We start from the raw sequence: 16,556 nt of genomic DNA, 5'->3' as shown, positions 1-16,556 counted from the left end.
AAAAGCCGTGGCGGCCGCACGTTTCAAAAGCGCGTTTTCGTTTCCTCTCCCGGCGGGCTGTGGCCCTGCCAGGCTGCCGTAGCCGGCCTCGCGCGGCCCCAGTCGCGGCTAGGAGCCGCCGTCGGCGGGACTTCCGTGTTGGCGGGATTCTGAACGCTGCCATGGCTCAGACCGTGCAGAACGTTACATTGTCGCTCACTCTGCCCATCACGTGCCACATTTGCTTGGGGAAGGTAATGGGTGATTCTGGGCACTTCTCGAAACAGGGTCTGGTATGAAGTCGCCCGCCGGAGCCGAGGGCGGTCTCCGTGTGTGGCGGGGACGGGGAGATGGGTGCAGACGCTTACTCGCGTTCTCCCCAGGCGCTGGGAGGCCGCGTCCTGGGGGACGAAGGGAACGCGTCGTGGTTGCTGGGTTCATCCTCTGCGCCTTTTGGAGGGGGATGACAGCGGCCTGGGGTCTGAAGGAAGGGCGGCCAGGCGGCTCTGTTAGCTCCGCCGGCCTCACCCGGCCCGCCGACTCCGACGTCGAAGGAGGCCTCGTCAGTAAGGAATCGCAACAGTATTTTACGCCCCTTTGCCACCTGTGTGGCGTGTATGAAGCCCGTTAAAGCACGTTTCCTGGGAGTCTTGCCCAAGATTCCTTCGTCCCCTACACAAGTGGAATGTTCTTGTCCTTGGGCCTGCTCGCTGTGCTAATTGGAGAGTCTTTTCCATTTCCAACATCCTTTCCTTTGCTTAACCCTGCCTTTAGAATGTCCTTTGCTCTGGGTTCAAAATTTAGAAGGTAAATAGTACCCACTCCTGAGTGGTATTTAGAATGAGAGGCATGGTCTTTTGGAACCATCCAGCGATGAGATGGAATCCCCGCTCTTTGTGTTGCAAGAGGTGTCTGTCTAACGTGTTTGTGAAGCTAGATAAAGTAGTTCTGAATTAGAAACGGAATTTTGAAGAGTCTGATGCATTCGTCTCTTCTTTCATTTCCGTTTGTGCCTCCCATTTGGTTTTTAAAAGAGCGTTTCTTTAACGCATAGATCAAGAAAGAAGATCCTTTGTATGAGCAGTCAGACTTTTCTCCCACCCCGAATTGTTTTTACATTTGTGATGTGTCTGTTTACCCTGGAGTGCAGACTGAAACTACAGTCTCCTGCATGGAATTGAGACCTAGAAACTTCATAGAGCAAACACTGGAGTGCCAGCCAGTATGATCATCTGCCTTAGGTGTTTGGGGTTCTGTGTGAATTTACTGAGTTCAAGCAGTAGTAGGAAGTCAGGCTTGGAAGCAACTGATAACTCTTGGTATCAGCCAGAATGAAATGCCAAGGAAATAGCAAATGTGCTGTGAGAGCATACAGGGGATGGCTTGATCAATTCTGACTGGAGAGATCAAGGATGGTGGCGTAGAGGGTGGTATTTGAGCTGGTATTTGCTGCCACTGCCTACATACAGAGCTGGGAGGAGGGGGAGATGATGTTTATATTTGCTAGTCTACATTTGGTTCTGACATGAAGTTGCCACAAGTACGGGTTAAGTTCTGAGTGCATTTACTCTCAACAGTAGCATTAAAAGCTGATAAAAATATCTTGGGAAATAATTTTCCTTTGGTCTTAGTTGTACACATTATGTCTAGTTTCCATTAGTTAATAGGCTCTTTTGCAGTTGTGTTGACAATGTGTTCTGCCTGGTTGATTTTCCATACCTGTGCTTTTTGTGTTTAACAAAAAAGGATACCTAGTAGAATACAGTGATTTGCAGTTTACAGAATGCTCTTGTATGCATTTAATTACTTCATTTACTCATTTCACCAGTGCTGTGAAATAGAGAGGGCTGGTTGCCCCATTTTTTTTTGACATAAGAAAGCTAAGGCTTAGAGTCTCTGGCTTGAACCTCTGTTATCATTTGTCTCTTCAGTGAATTACTTCCTAAAAACTCACGTGAGCTCATCTGTGATAGCAGACACTCTTGTAGTGTACCTCCTCCCCTCCATCCCTTTCTCTTTTTTTCCTGTATTGCTTAGCTGTGTTCTAAAATGAAATCTAATAAAAGATTAATGGTTTGTAAACAGGCATCTTCTTCTGTCTACTGTGGAAGCATAAATGTATTGAAGGCCTGAGTTCTGTGTTCAGACTATGAGTTTTAGCTTCTTCCATTTACTAGTTCTGTGACCTTACACAAGTTACTTAACCTGTCTCAGAACAGTTTCCTTATCTGTGAGATGGGAATGGTAATAGAAGCAACACTCTTTCTTGCATTCTGGGCACAATTAAATGAAGTAATTCAATTGTAGTGTTTAGCATAAGGTCTGGGGCATAATAATATTCAATAAATATTAAACTTTAGTGTGGGCACTGAGACAGGCCCTCAAATGAGGAAACCAGCCTTTCTAGTAACTGTTCTTCCCAGTTGCTTCCTGAGGAAGCGCACTCATTCTATGAAGATTTGCTTTCCCAATGGAGTGGGACCTGTTTGTTCTAGAAATTGCCACAGTACATCCAGGTTTTAACTGGTTCCATATAACTGCTGCCTTTTGTACAGTTAAAGGAAATCTGATCTGTTTGGGCCACTTAACCCTCACCACATAACAGTAATTGTGGAGTACTGGAGATAGCATGACCTGGGGTAGTACCATGTTTCCAATGCCGCGTCCACCTCCCTGACACACACCTCTGGCCACCTCTGACATCTGCCTTAAGGTCCTTTTTGACTAGCCCTCTCTCAGATAACCATTCTTTTGCTGCCCTCATTATTTGTCCAAAAATCTCACCATTAGCAAGATTCTTTTCTTTTGATTGTTCAACAGAATTAGGAGCCATTATCCCTGAGAGGTCACTGTTAAAAAAAAAAAAAGAAAAGGAAAGAAAAAAAAAGTGCATATTACCTTAAAGGAAGAGTTGGGGGGTGGGAGAGACCTTAAATCTGAATAGATAATATAGATGCTAACAGGGATGGGGAAGAATAGAGACGTAAGAGTAGTGGAGATAGCCTAAGTATGCACACTGTCAATACTTTGTCTTTTGGATACAAATGTACTTAAAATTGGACAGTTTAGACATTTTGCATTTTCTGCCTTTCTCTGCCTTAGCCTTAAAGGTGGATTCTTTCTGCTTAATAATGTTTAGCAACCTTGCCAATATCTCAAGAGCTCTATGTGTTTGAAGAAGTTAGATACACATCCTGTGGGATGAGTTATGTTTAATATATTTTCTTGCCTATTCCTCCTTAATTTTTTCCTTTTGCCTAGAACTAGTGGGCCAACAAGCAGAAATACAGGTTCAGGATATCAGTTAAGTGACATTTAGGTCCTGGTACCAGATTGCTACAGACCAGTTTATCTCTAGATAATTCCAGTCATTTTTCTCATCAATTAGGATTCCAATTGCAAAATCAAATTATTGTTGCATGTTTTTGACTAAGTCTGCATTTTTCCGTGAGTAACATGTCTCCCAATGTAGACTATAGTTAGTTTAATGAAAGGTGAAGGAGGTTCTGAAGTGAAGTGACAAGCAACTAGACTTCTGGTGCTCTTCAACGTTAGTATATCATATTCAGTTATTCGTCACTTGAGTATAAGTCCAGTTTGAGACTTCAATATAAAAAAACTAGAGTAGTTTGAAATTTAGAAAGGAGTTGAAATTGAGGTTCGAATATGTGGAATGGAATTGTGTTGGAATGAATGGACATAATAGCAAATCTTTAAATACAGACTATTTTTCATTTGGAAGGGAATCAAGCTTTGTGTAGCTCTACAGTATTAAGATTTGTACTTATGTAAGGACAAGCCCTGTGGCTGAAATAATCCAAAATGAAATCACCTTCCTTAGGATATGGGGTATCTGTCTCTTGCAGTGTCCAAAGTAGGGTAGACTGTTTCAAGCTAGGAATACTACAGGAAGAATCCCTTCTTTGAGGGAGGCCTTGCTTTCCACCCATATTGTTGATTAAAAATGTTGACAAGGTAAGGCTAGGTAAGAAGCCTTATGCAACTAAATTAATTAATCAGTGTTCATCAGGGGCTGTTGATTGGCCAGCATGTTATTGACCTCAGTACATTGAGCCCACGTTTGATTCCTGATTGACTCTTCAGTTCCCAAGAGTGGATTGTACATAATTGTCACAAGTAATTTACTTTGACAAAAGCCATATGGACTACATTTTTTTCCTTTCCAAATTAAGTTTGAAGAATGCAGACACTTTCAAAAAACACAGTATTATGTTTTTATGTACTTAGGGCATAATTTAAAAATTACTAAAAAAAAAAGTATTGATGTATCCTAATAATTTTAAGATCGGTATGTAAGAGCTGACATATTTACTAAAGAAATATGATTCTTGAAAGCATTCTAGGTAGTGATGAAGGTGGGGGAGGCAAGATATATTATTTTTTCTTTTACCTAGAAAGAAATGGAGACCTAAACCAATAGGTATTAAGCAACTTAGTTCTCAGGATCACATAGTTTTAAAGTTCTAGGACCTAAGTTTTGGCCCAGAGCCAAAGATTTCTTGAAACAGAGCAAGAACAACCCAGAAATTTCATTTTGAAAAGTTTCCAAAATCCCCAAATTGAGGCAGAGGAGTTATTATTACCCATCATTTTTATACCTCAGCCTTCTTTTTCAGTCTTTCTAGGTCTTCCCTAGTGAAACCCATAAAATTTTGACATAGGTGCAAGAAAGAATATTATTTGAAGAAAAATGAACTCGAGTCTCTAGCAAAGATGATAAAAGGCACAGGAACTGACTTTAAGTGTAATTGCCAGCCAGTTAAGTTGCTTTTCCTTCCCATCACTTCTCTCAGTGGCCTTTTTCTACAGCCCCTATTGACCCCAAAGTCTTGTTCCAAATTTCTTGCTTCTTTCAGGCATGTGCTATTTCTTACTCCCAGATTATTGTTCACTAACTCTGTACTAAGGAAGAAAAAACTATTTCTTAGTTGAAAGAGCACTCACTTTGCAGTTGGATCACATTGAATGATGGTTAAATACTGTTTCTGCCACTTATAACCTGTGTTATTTTTTCCTTGAGTCTCAGTTTCCACAGCTGATAATGAATTTGATACTACCAACCCCATTAGGTTGTTAGGGAAATATGTGAATAGTTTACACCAGTGGTTCTGAAAGGGTTGGGAGTGGATTTCATCCTGCAGGGACATTTGGCAGTGCCTAGAAACGCCTCTGATTGTCTCCAGGGGTGTGCTACTTGCATCTACTGGGTAGAGCCCAGGGATGTTGCTAGCTAAACATCCTACAATATACAGGACAGATCCCTATATCAAAAAGTTCTTCAGTCCAGGGGCCCCTGGGTAGCTCAGTTGGTTGAGCATCAGACTCTTGGTTTTGGCTTGGGTCATGATCTCATGGTTTGGTTTGTGGGTTTGAGCCCCTGGTCCGGCTGACAGTGTGGTGCCTGCTTGGCCCTCTCTCCCTCTCTCTCTGCCCCTCCCTCACTTGCATGCACACTCTCAAAATAAATAAACTTAAAAAAAAAAAAAGTTCTTCAGTCCAGAATGTCAGTAGTGCTGAATTTGGGAAACCTTGTCCTAAACCAGTGTATAATAACTCCTAGTAAGTGAGTCCAGGATGATATGGATATTAATGAATAACCCATTTTGACATGACTTCTCTCAGGTACATCTATTTTTTAAGAAAGGAGCTTTGGTGGTAGAGTGTTCTCTTAAAATTGAAACATCTTCAAATAAAAGAAATGAAAACTGTGTAGTAGAATTACAGATTTAGGGTTAATCTTTTCTGCATCTAGGATTGCCCTCTCGGGCCATTTCAGTGATAAGAGCCCACTTTTCTTTTTTTAATTTTTTTAATGTTTATTTATTTTAGAGAGAGAGACAGACAGAGTGCAAGTAGGGGAGAAGCAGAGAGACGGAGACACAAAATCTGAAGCAGGCTCGATGCTCTGAACTGTCGGCACAGAGCCCGACGTGGGGCTCGAACTCACAAGCAGTGAGATCATGACCTGAGCTGAAGTCAGATGCTCAACCGACTGAGCCACCCAGGTGCTCCGAAGAGCCCACTTTTCATACCTTGCTTTCTCTTCCATTCCTCCTCCTCCTCACCACCCTCAGGGTGCATTATCCTAGACTATCATTTCAACATTCTTACTCTAGATGAGTTTGGAATTGTACATGTCACTTGCCATTGTTGTCTTGCATTTTTATTTCATAAGAATACTGTTTTACTGCCACAGATCTCATTTGAGAGTAAACTGGATGGAAAGTTTAATAATATAGGCAAATTATGACTATTTCTTTATCTCAGAAAGATTTTATTGAAGAAAATTATATGCATATTTTGATACTGTATATACCAGGATCTTGGTAGAGGAAGATGGGTGGACAGGAATTGTGGGAGGGCTAGATGCTTTGTATTTTGCTCTTATAGGTTACAGTCAAATAAATAACAAGTAATTTGTTTTAGTAGTTCTTTCTTATTTATAGGTTTCTATTCTCCTAAGGTAAATTTAAACCATTGTTTAGAAATAATCATCTGATAAGTACTTGGTCCAAAGAAGTGAATTAGTCAACGTTTCAAAACTCCAACCCAATGAGAGTGACAATACCAGGTATCAAACAGTGAAAATAATTCTCCTGTGGGTGGCATTGCCAGTGGCTCTTAGCAGACAGAGTCAAGTCGTCTGCCTGTGGTTGTTCTTCTATATAATTTGGTGTATTAAATGGAAAGGTTAAACTTTTGCTGTCTCACAGTTTGGCAGTGGCCATTGACCTTTTGCTTCTTGAGACACTTAAAGGAACGTTATCTCAGCCTTTCATTTTAATACATCAAAATTCACTTGTATTAATCTTAGAGTGTGCCAGGCATTATAGCAAGTGCTATAGGTGGATACAAAGATGAGCATGCCCCTCTCCTGCCCCCAAGGAGCCTGAAATCTAACAGGGAGAACAGAATGTAAACAATTTTATAAGTAAAGCACAATGCAGATAGAAGTGAACATTAAATCAATGCATAAGGAGTACCCTTAGGAAAATCAGACAAAGACCCGGTTAATTCTAAAAAGGATTAATGAAGGCCTTGCAGAAGAGGTAGCAGTTGATCTTCATCTTAAAAGCTGGAAGGGAGTCTATTTTCATTGGGGAAGCTGGAGGCCAGCAGGATATATCAAGCTAAGAAATGAGAGCACAATAAACAGGGAGCCTCCAATGTGCCTATTAATTTGGTGAACATCAAGTAGATCTGTGTGCTTGAAGTGCAGGTTATATCAAGTATTGAAATAGAAGATCAGTATCGAAATAGCAGACGAAATGGCTACTTAAGAACCAGACTATGTTGTTCTTTGAATGCTATACTTAAAACTGTGAACAGGGGAAAATCATTGCTGTTTTGCAGGAGAGCAGTGAAAGCTACTGATACTTATTTTAGAAAGGTAGCTCTGGCATCAGTATGAGAGGTGGACAGAACTGAATATTTGGAAGCCAGGAAGCTTGTGAGGAGGTAGGTCATTGCAGTAGATCCAAGGGTAAAGGAATGAGAACCTGAACTCATTGAGGTGAAGATGGAAAAGAAGGGATACATGATAGGTAAAAATAAAACAAAACAAAAAACATTTGGAGGTAGATTTGCCATATTTTGACATTCTGGGATGACTTTTTTCACATTATAACTGAAAAAAAATTTTTTTAATGTTTATTTTGAGAGAGAGAGAGAGAGAGACAGAGTGCGAGCGGGGAGGGCAGAGAGAGAGGGAGACACAGAATCCAAAGCAGGCCCCAGGCTCTGAGCTGTCAGCACACAACTTGACGCGGGGCTCGAACCCACAAACCATGAGATTGTGACCTGAGCCGAAGTCGGACACTTAACCGACTGAGCCACCCAGGCGCCCCTTCACATCATAACTTTTTGAAACCTGGCTGTATCTTACAAGTGATGGCATATTACAGTTGTATTTGGCAGCATTTTCCATTCTGTTTTCTTAGTGGCACATAAAATATTGGTGCATCTTAAAGTCTCTGGCTTCTTAGACTTGATACATGATACCAGAATTTGGTGAAAGATTGGATGGTGAGGATAAGTGAGTCAGAGATAGCTCTGAGTGCTTTAGCCCAAGTAATGAGGCAGTACTGCCATGAACTTAGATGAGGAATGCAGCAGGAGGAGCAAATGTGTGGAGGAGGCCAAGTCGGTTTTGAACATGCTGTGGTTGAGGCAGCTACAAGATCCTTCCATGGTGTTAGCTCCTAAGCATACGGAGACAGTAATGTTATTACCTTTTCTTTTCTTTTCTTTTCTTTTTTCTTTCTTTCTCTCTCTTTTTTTGTAGGATTGTTTTGTGGTATTCTCTGTATTTACATCTTTACATTTCTAAATCTTAATGCCTGAATGAAAAGTATACTGAGTTAAACCACTGTTTTCAGAGGCAGAAGCTCATTGTCACTAAAGGGATTGCCCAAGATCAAACAGCTCAAATGGCAGAGCTGGAGTTGGCCCCAGGTTTATCTCTCAAAGCCTAAGCTCTGCCACTTACTGAGGTCCAGTTACAGAGGGTTCTCAGGAGTTGTCATAGGAAAGATGTTAACATCATGTGATACATGAGATTAAGAGAGGAAATAGAACTATGCCAGATAAGATGGCCCAGGAAAAAACATTAGAGAAAGCAGCTCTACCACCTCCGGTATTTTGATTAGAAGCAACTTACCCTCTGATCCTCTTTTCATTGTGACTCCTCTCCAGCATTACTTCAGCCTTATCAAGACCAGTTCATTGGCTCTATGAACATCACTTTTTCACCGTCATCATTACCATTCATACACTCATGTCCCTTGTTAGCCATGGACATTTATGGTCATCATTCCCTTGTCTCTCTCTTTCTCCTTGGCAAAAATCCAACTCTGAGTAAACTGTACTACTCATTTGCTTCCTGCCTGAAACTGAACAGGTAAAAATTGGTAAGAAAAATACACATTTATGTTCAATTGGTCTTAGTTTATAGTCAAAACCACAGATCTCAAATAGGAACTCAACAATGTTTGGCAATCCTGCCAAAATTACTAGTAAGTTTACTTTTTCACTTTTCAAAATAACTGCTTTTATCCTATTTTCTCAAGTTGATATCCCTACCCAACTTCTCACTCTCAATTGGCAACCTCACCTCGTATTTAATGATGAAATATAGGCATTTAGATATGAGTTCTCTCATTTCCATCAGCAGATCTTCCAACCTTTGCATTTGTTCTCACACCCTCAGTCTTCCCTTTTGTTACAATGAAAGACAGATCCTCAATCCCATAAAAGCCAAACCTCTGCTTTGGATTTCATTACCTCTTGACTTCTTAGGGACTTTGCTGCCTATGGCTCTGATCCCTGCTTTTCTTTCTTCATCATTAATATTCCCTCCTTACCATAACATTCCCATTGGCATTTCTTATCATGGTCTTATTTTTATGCTCACTCCTTTACAGCAAAACATGAAAGAATTGCCTATATTCTGTCATCACTTCACCTTCTCTGTCTCTCAGACTTCAATCAAGTTTCCACCCCTATCATTCACTGAAACAGTGCTTGTCAGTAACACATCACAATGACTTCCATGTAATTAAATCCCATAGTCATTTCTCTGTCCATATCAAGCTCATTTTCTTCTTATTTGACATGCTTGGCTACTGTCTTCCTCTTGAAAAACTTTTCTTGGCTTCTGTAAGACTAGTTCCCTTTGCTGTTGCTCCTTTTTTTCCTTCCTCTGCTTCCTGGAATGCCTTGTCTCCAGCTACTCTGCCCATGGAAGGGATCTCCTCCAGTCCTGTAGCTTTAATTTTTTATGTCAGTGATTCTCAGACTCTGCCTTGTCCATTTAAAAGTCACCCTGGCATCACAGATTTAATATAGCCAAAACAGAGTTCTTGATTTCCACCACCTATAAAACTCCTCTTCCTCCACTTTTCTCACCTTAGTTAATGATAGCACCAACCATTGTGATGTCCAAAACATTTTTTTAGATTGGAGAGGTATTTAACTTTAGTTGTGGGAGCAGTTACAGAGAAAATACTGATTGCTTTTATGGGGTGCCTGGGTGGCACAGTCGGTTGAGCATTTGACTCTTGATTTGGTCCCAGGATTGTGGGATGGAGCCCCGCATCAGGCTGCGCACTGAGTGTGGCGTCTGCTTAAAATTCTCTTTCCCACTCTCCCCACCCCCCCTCTTTCTCTGTCTCTCTCTGTCCCCCTCCCTCCCTGTACCCCTCTCCCCTGCTCATGTTCTATCTCTACAATAAAAAAAAAAATACTGATGGCCTTTAAATGAGCTTCTAATGAGGGAAGCCTGTAGTGAGTAGGAGACCATCTTGAATCTCCTTAAGTGTGCACAGTTTTATGTTTTGACCATTGGCTTTCATCCATTTTAGATGAGTTCATGACTTAAAAAAAAAAAAAAAAGAAAAAAAAAAGACATTAAATCGCTGCTTTAAAAAGCCCAAGAAGATAAGTTTTCTTTCATTAGCTGAGTTTCTTAATTTAGGGGTATATGTACTTCTAGGAGTATTGCAGGAATGTGGTATGTGTGTATGTGTGTGTGTGTTGCAGGAAGCTACAGGCTAGATAAGGCAGTATCTTTTTGGTATGTAGTTTGAGAAATTTTTTCTTCTTAAAACATTTCATGACTTAAAGATGAAATTAAAACACCCAAAAATATAATGGTCTGGACTCGGACGCATCACTTGACTTTTTAGGAGAAAACAGAACCTGCAAAGGAAGTTCCAACTTGTCTGCCTCTTGAGACTCTGACCAAGAATACGTCCTAGATAAACATTCACTCCTTGCTCTGTAGGTAGGCTCACTTTAGAAGAAGAGTTTGAGAAGCTGTCCTTCATGGTCTCATTCATTCATTCAGATCAGTCCTGTCCAATCATTTGAACTGAATGAATTAGAATTGGTTTCTCTAAAAGGAAGTCTAAATGCATGCTGGATTCTCTTCTCTTATTTAGTTTTCGTATGTTAGTGTTCATAATCCAGGGAGCATCTAAACGTTTGGAAAGCCAGACAAAGACCAGAGAGTGAGTGAGTCCGTCCTTCCTTATTTCCTTCCTTCCTTCCTTCCTTCTTTCCTTTTTTTAGGTTTATTTTTTTATTTTGAGAGAGAGAGTGTGTGTGAGCTGGGGAGGGGCAGAGAGAAAAGAAAAGAGAGAATCCCAAGTAGGCTTCATGCTGTCAGCGCACAGCCCGATGTGGGGCTTGAACTCAATCGTGAGATCGTGGCCTGAGCCGAAACCAAGAGTCTGACACTTAACCAGCTGAGCCACCCAGGCACCCCAACCAGAGTTCTTCACAGTGAGACTGAAAATGATTAGCTGCCTATCTTGAACTGCCGTACAGCTGTGATTTCTTTGAGGGCGGAGACCCCTTTCAAATGAACGAATACTCATAGTGTCTTTCTGAGGCAGATATAGGACAGTACAAGTGTTTCCTCTGCAGAAAGTGTTTTGTGGTGGTTCTGTCTCTTCCTTATCTCTCTACTTCCTCTGCTTTCTCTTGATCTTCTGGTCTCTAGTGCAGGACTCTCAAATGGTATTTTTATGATTAGAACAGGAAAATATTGAAAATGCTGTAAAGTGTTTTGAGTCCCACAGTAACATTTCTTTGTAAATCAAGTGAAAGCCTAAGCATTTCGGTGTTATTTTGGTTTCTATTTTAAAATTTTTGCTGGTTGAAGAATATTAAGTCATTATTCCCTCTGGCAAGTTCCCTACCTAATTAATGTTAAATACTGTCTTAATAGCAGTTACTTAATCTAACACATTTTTTTGAGTACCTACTGTGTATTAGGCTGCCTTCTAGGCATCAGGGATTTAGGCATGAATGAGATGAAGGAAGTTCTTGCTCTCATGCAGCTTCCTTTCTAATGGAAGAGATAGACAATAAATACGTAAACAAACTAGTATCAGGTAGAAAACTGAAGTAATTTCTCTCTTCTATTTTCTGTCTTAGAAAACAACTACACACAGTCAAAACACATAGTTAATCCTGACTGAGGCACCTAATTGCTTCACACTTTGGGTACCTCATTTGTGATGTATGTTTCCTGTGTTTACTTCACAGGATTATTTAAAACAAAACAAAAACAGAGAAAGTGCATGTGAAAGCCCTTTGTAAAATATAAGACGACATAAATGTGAAGTATTAGTATTTGTGCTTGTTTAAATGGAGTCAGAGATTTGTGTGTTTAGTGTATGTCCGTATTTCCATCAGCACTGTTTGCTGTTTAAATTATAAACCAATGTTTTTTCATAAATCCTAGATAATTTCCTTTTAAAACACCTACTCTGCTGTATTCTAGAGAAGCAATTTTTTTGCTCTAAACTAAACCTATTGGGATTCTAGTTATGACTGTTGCCCTGTACTAAAAGTAATGTTTCTGTTTTCAAAGGTACGCCAGCCTGTCATATGCATCAACAACCATGTATTTTGTTCAATTTGTATCGATTTGTGGTTGAAGAATAATAGCCAGTGTCCAGCTTGCAGAGTCCCCATCACTCCTGAAAATCCTTGCAAAGAGATTATCGGTAAGGGCCTATTTTATAAACATATAGAAACAGATTTGAAACAATCTCTAAATAGTGTATATTTGGAGGAAGACGAAAATAGACAGTTTTCACTGATGTCATTTTGCCATTATCGAAGTACTAGTAGGACTTGGAACTAAGAAATCTGAAGAAGAATCAGAGATTGTTCCAAGGTTACTTTCTTGGGTACCTGGGTAAAATCTGGTAGAGGAGTATTTTTCTGCTGTGAACTTTGTTGATGAAAATAATTTGAATGTATTTCCCCAGCTTCTCTTCACGTCCCTCTCCTGCCTTTATTCATTCTTATATAAGTGATACTTCATAAATTCTCTCAAGTAAAATAGTTCAGGCATCCTTGTATTTGGATAGAATGTCCTAAAAAACATCTGTAAAATGCCTTTGCTATCATGATACTAAGAAGTACAAAGAAAATAACCATAGCATAAGTAAAGAACTCTCAGGAAGAATTCATTTTGAGTGTACTTGTATTGAGTTATGCGCATACAGTTAATGCTGTTATTCATAATCGATTGTAACTGGGTTATTAGATTCAGTAAAAAGACACATTAATCTTTTTATTTGTGTTACCAGTAACTAGGTATGTTTGAATACATTGGTTATAATAATATTTATATCCTATATGATTATATATGATGTATATAGGTAAACATTTGATAATTGTATGAAATTTAAATTGGTAATATGGATAATATATTACATAATTATTGGTTAAATATAAATATAACCATTGGCTTTATATTATTTAACATTTGTCTTGTATTCAAATTTTGCAGTAGTACAAATGTGACAACAAAATATAGCCTTTGCTTTCATTGAATTTAATAAGATACACAGGTAAGTAAACACACATGATATTTTATTGAAGGTATTTCTTGTGGCATTATTTGATATTTATCTTTTCTCAAGATCAAGATAGAGAAAAGGCCTAAGTGGCAGCCCCAAGTATGAAGAAATTAAGCTGGAGAACCATATAAAACAATAAGAAAAAAGTTTATCTTTGTTTTCATACTGTTTAAATCACAAAGAAAGTTACATTTTTTTTTTTTTTTGTCCTGTAGGAGGGACAAGTGAAAGTGAACCTATGCTAAGCCATACAGTCAGGAAGCACCTTCGGAAAACTAGACTTGAGTTACTCCACAAAGAATATGAGGTAAATAATACTTACAATTTAAAATGAGGACAGCATTGAATTCAAGGTAAAACTGAGCTATCTCAGTCTCTGGACTTCTTAGAGTAAACATCCAATGAAATCTTATTTTATCTTATTATTTTTTAATGTTTATTTCTGAGAGAGAGAGAGAGAGAGAGACAGAGCACAAGCAGGGGAGGGGCAGAGAGAGAGGAAGACACAGAATCTGAAGCAGGCTCTAGGCTCCGAGCTGTCAGCACAGAGCCCAACGTGGAGCTAGAACCCACAAACTGTGAGATCATGACCTGAGCTGAAGTCACTTAACTGAGCCACCCAGGTGCCCGAAATCTTATTTTAGATGCCAATTTAAATATATCTTATTTGAGGGGCGCCTGACTGCCTCAGTCAGTAAGGCATGCGACTCTTGATCTCAGGGTTGTAAGTTCAAGCCCCATGTTGGGTAGGGAGCCTACCAAAAAAAAAATACCTTATTTGATGAACTTTTTTTCTTTTTTCCTTTTCTATTTCAAATAGAAGACAGCAACAAATACAAGCATTTCTTTTTTCCTTTCTTTAATTTCAAATTTGTCAACAGACATCATTTTATAAGTATTTGCTCCCTTAAGAAGTTGGGAAACAAAAGAAACTCACTTGTTAAAGTCAGTCTTCCAGCCCCCACAAGGCATTATGAATGCTCTGGTAAACAGTGACTATAACCTTCATTCCATTTGGTTTGTCTATTAACTCACTGATAATTTATGCTCATTTGTTTTGGTAAAGTAAATATACTTATGTCAGCTACCAGCAAAGAGATTTTGGTGTGAAATATGCTATTTTCTATTTTTTTTTTTTTTTTTTGCATGTTAACCATGATTTTTTTAAAATAAAAATTGCATGTATTTAAGGGGCACAGCATGATGTTTTGATATACATATCCATTGTGAATGATTGCATTAGTCAAGTTAATAAACATAGCCATCTCATCATATGCTTTTTTATTTTTGTGCTGTGAACATCTGAAATATGCCCTGCTAGCAAATTTCTAGTATTCAGTACTACAATATTCTGATATTCAGCCTACAGTATTAACTGTAGTTCTCATGCTGTACGTTAGATCTCTAGACTTACTCATCCTACAACTTTGTATATATTGACCCATCTTGTTTCTTCCACCTCCCCATCTGCCCTACCTCCCTACCCTAGATAACCACTGTTTAACTGTCTGCTTGTATGTATTCAGCATTTTTAGATACCACATATAAGTAGGATCATGCGGTAGTTTTCTTTCTGAAGGTGATTTGACATGGGAATGGAAATTTTCCAAATTAGTTTCATGCTTATGGCATATGTATGTTTTTGAATAGTAACCATTAAGCCCAGTTGTTATTTTATGTTGACTAAGGAGGGGATATTATTAATCTCTTATTTTGACACAGAATATTTTTTTAAATTATTGTTATTTTTTTTAATGTTTATTAAAAAAAATTTTTTTTTAACATTTATTTATTTTTGAGAGACAGAGCACGAGCAGGAGAGGGGCAGAGAGAGAGAGGGAGACACAGAATCCAAAGCAGGCTCTAGGCTCTGCGCTGTCAGCACAGAGCCCGATGTAGGGCTCAAACCCGTGAACCATGAGATCATGACCTGAGCCGAAGTCGGATGCTTAACCTACTGAGCCACCCAGGCGCCCCTTGACACAAAATATTTTGAAGTATATGCATGGAAACTGCTTCAGTTGCCTCAAAAACTTTTGAAATAAAGTGGGGCATAAATAAATGACTGTATAAATGTTGATTCATACATGTTTTCCTATTCTTATTTGTTTATTCATTAATATATTAATTCCAACAAATAAAGTGATTTTCTTATAATGCAATAGTACTATCTATATTAATTCTAAAATGTATTCTTAAATACTTAATATTTATCATACTTAGGTCCTAATCAGATTAATCCTTTAAGAGTTCTGGCTTATTGAGCTACTTGCCAGTTTATTTTCTAACAACAGAATTTCTAACAGTCTTAGTTTAAGATGAAATATCTATTATAGATTAATAAATGGTATCACAAAAAAGAGTTCTAGATCAAATGTTTAGTAACTGGGTTTAAGATAATAAGCAGTTCCAGATGGGGAAAACTAATACTTGAAATAGTCATGGTGGTAATGGAAGAACCAGAATGTAGAAAAGTTAAAAGTGAAACTAAAAATGACACAAATTATTCTGAAATGGAAAGTGGAAGGAAATGGGTTCCTTGTTGAATTCATGTGACTTGTCTTGTTTTCTGGATATCTTCAATAAAATCAAAGATTTGACATTTTATTTTTTTAACCAGAAACTATCACTGAATTAAAATGAAAGCAGTGGAAATGCCAGTTTTATTTTGAGAATTTCAACTGTACGTGACTTTCTGCCTACAGAGCTATTCTGATGCGTAACTAATCTGTGTATCTACAGAATTTTGAGTATAAAATTTAAAAACACATTGATCTCCATTTAGCATACATATGTGTTCAGTATCTGTGTCTATCTAATGGATGTGCACTTCTTTATCAGGATGAAATAGATTGTCTGCAGAAAGAGGTAGAAGACCTTAAGAGTAAAAATCTCAGCTTGGAGTCACAAATCAAGACTATTCTGGATCCTTTAACCTTGATGCAAAGCAGCCAAACTGAAGACAAACATCCAATTGCAGACAATCCAAGTAAAATTGACCCAGAAACTGTAGCAGAGTGGAAGAAAAAACTTAGAACAGCGAATGAAATCTATGAAAAAGTGAAAGATGACGTGGATAAGTTAAAGGAAGTAAGTTGTGGTTTTTAAGAATTCTATTACAGTTGTTTTTAAAATTCTGTATTATAAGTACCTTCAAAAGTATAAATAGCCATATTA

At 38.6% G+C, this 16,556-nt stretch overlaps 1 protein-coding gene across 1 annotated transcript in view; it reads left to right on the top strand.

The window, feature by feature from the left end:
• The first annotated feature begins 56 nt into the window (after positions 1-56).
• Positions 57-16,556, top strand: part of OBI1 (ORC ubiquitin ligase 1) — a 41,076-nt gene continuing 24,576 nt past the window's right edge. The window contains exons 1-4 of the mRNA XM_045480081.1: positions 57-233; positions 12,380-12,515; positions 13,595-13,686; positions 16,221-16,469. Coding sequence (XP_045336037.1) covers positions 162-233; positions 12,380-12,515; positions 13,595-13,686; positions 16,221-16,469 — 549 coding nt within the window. The 5' untranslated portion in view covers positions 57-161. The remainder of the gene's footprint in view (positions 234-12,379; positions 12,516-13,594; positions 13,687-16,220; positions 16,470-16,556) is intronic.

This window comes from Leopardus geoffroyi, chromosome A1 (assembly GCF_018350155.1).
Source record: "Leopardus geoffroyi isolate Oge1 chromosome A1, O.geoffroyi_Oge1_pat1.0, whole genome shotgun sequence".
Lineage (NCBI taxonomy): Eukaryota > Metazoa > Chordata > Mammalia > Carnivora > Felidae > Leopardus > Leopardus geoffroyi.
Note: the sequence above shows the minus strand (reverse complement) of the source record. Positions and strands in the feature narration are given on the sequence as shown.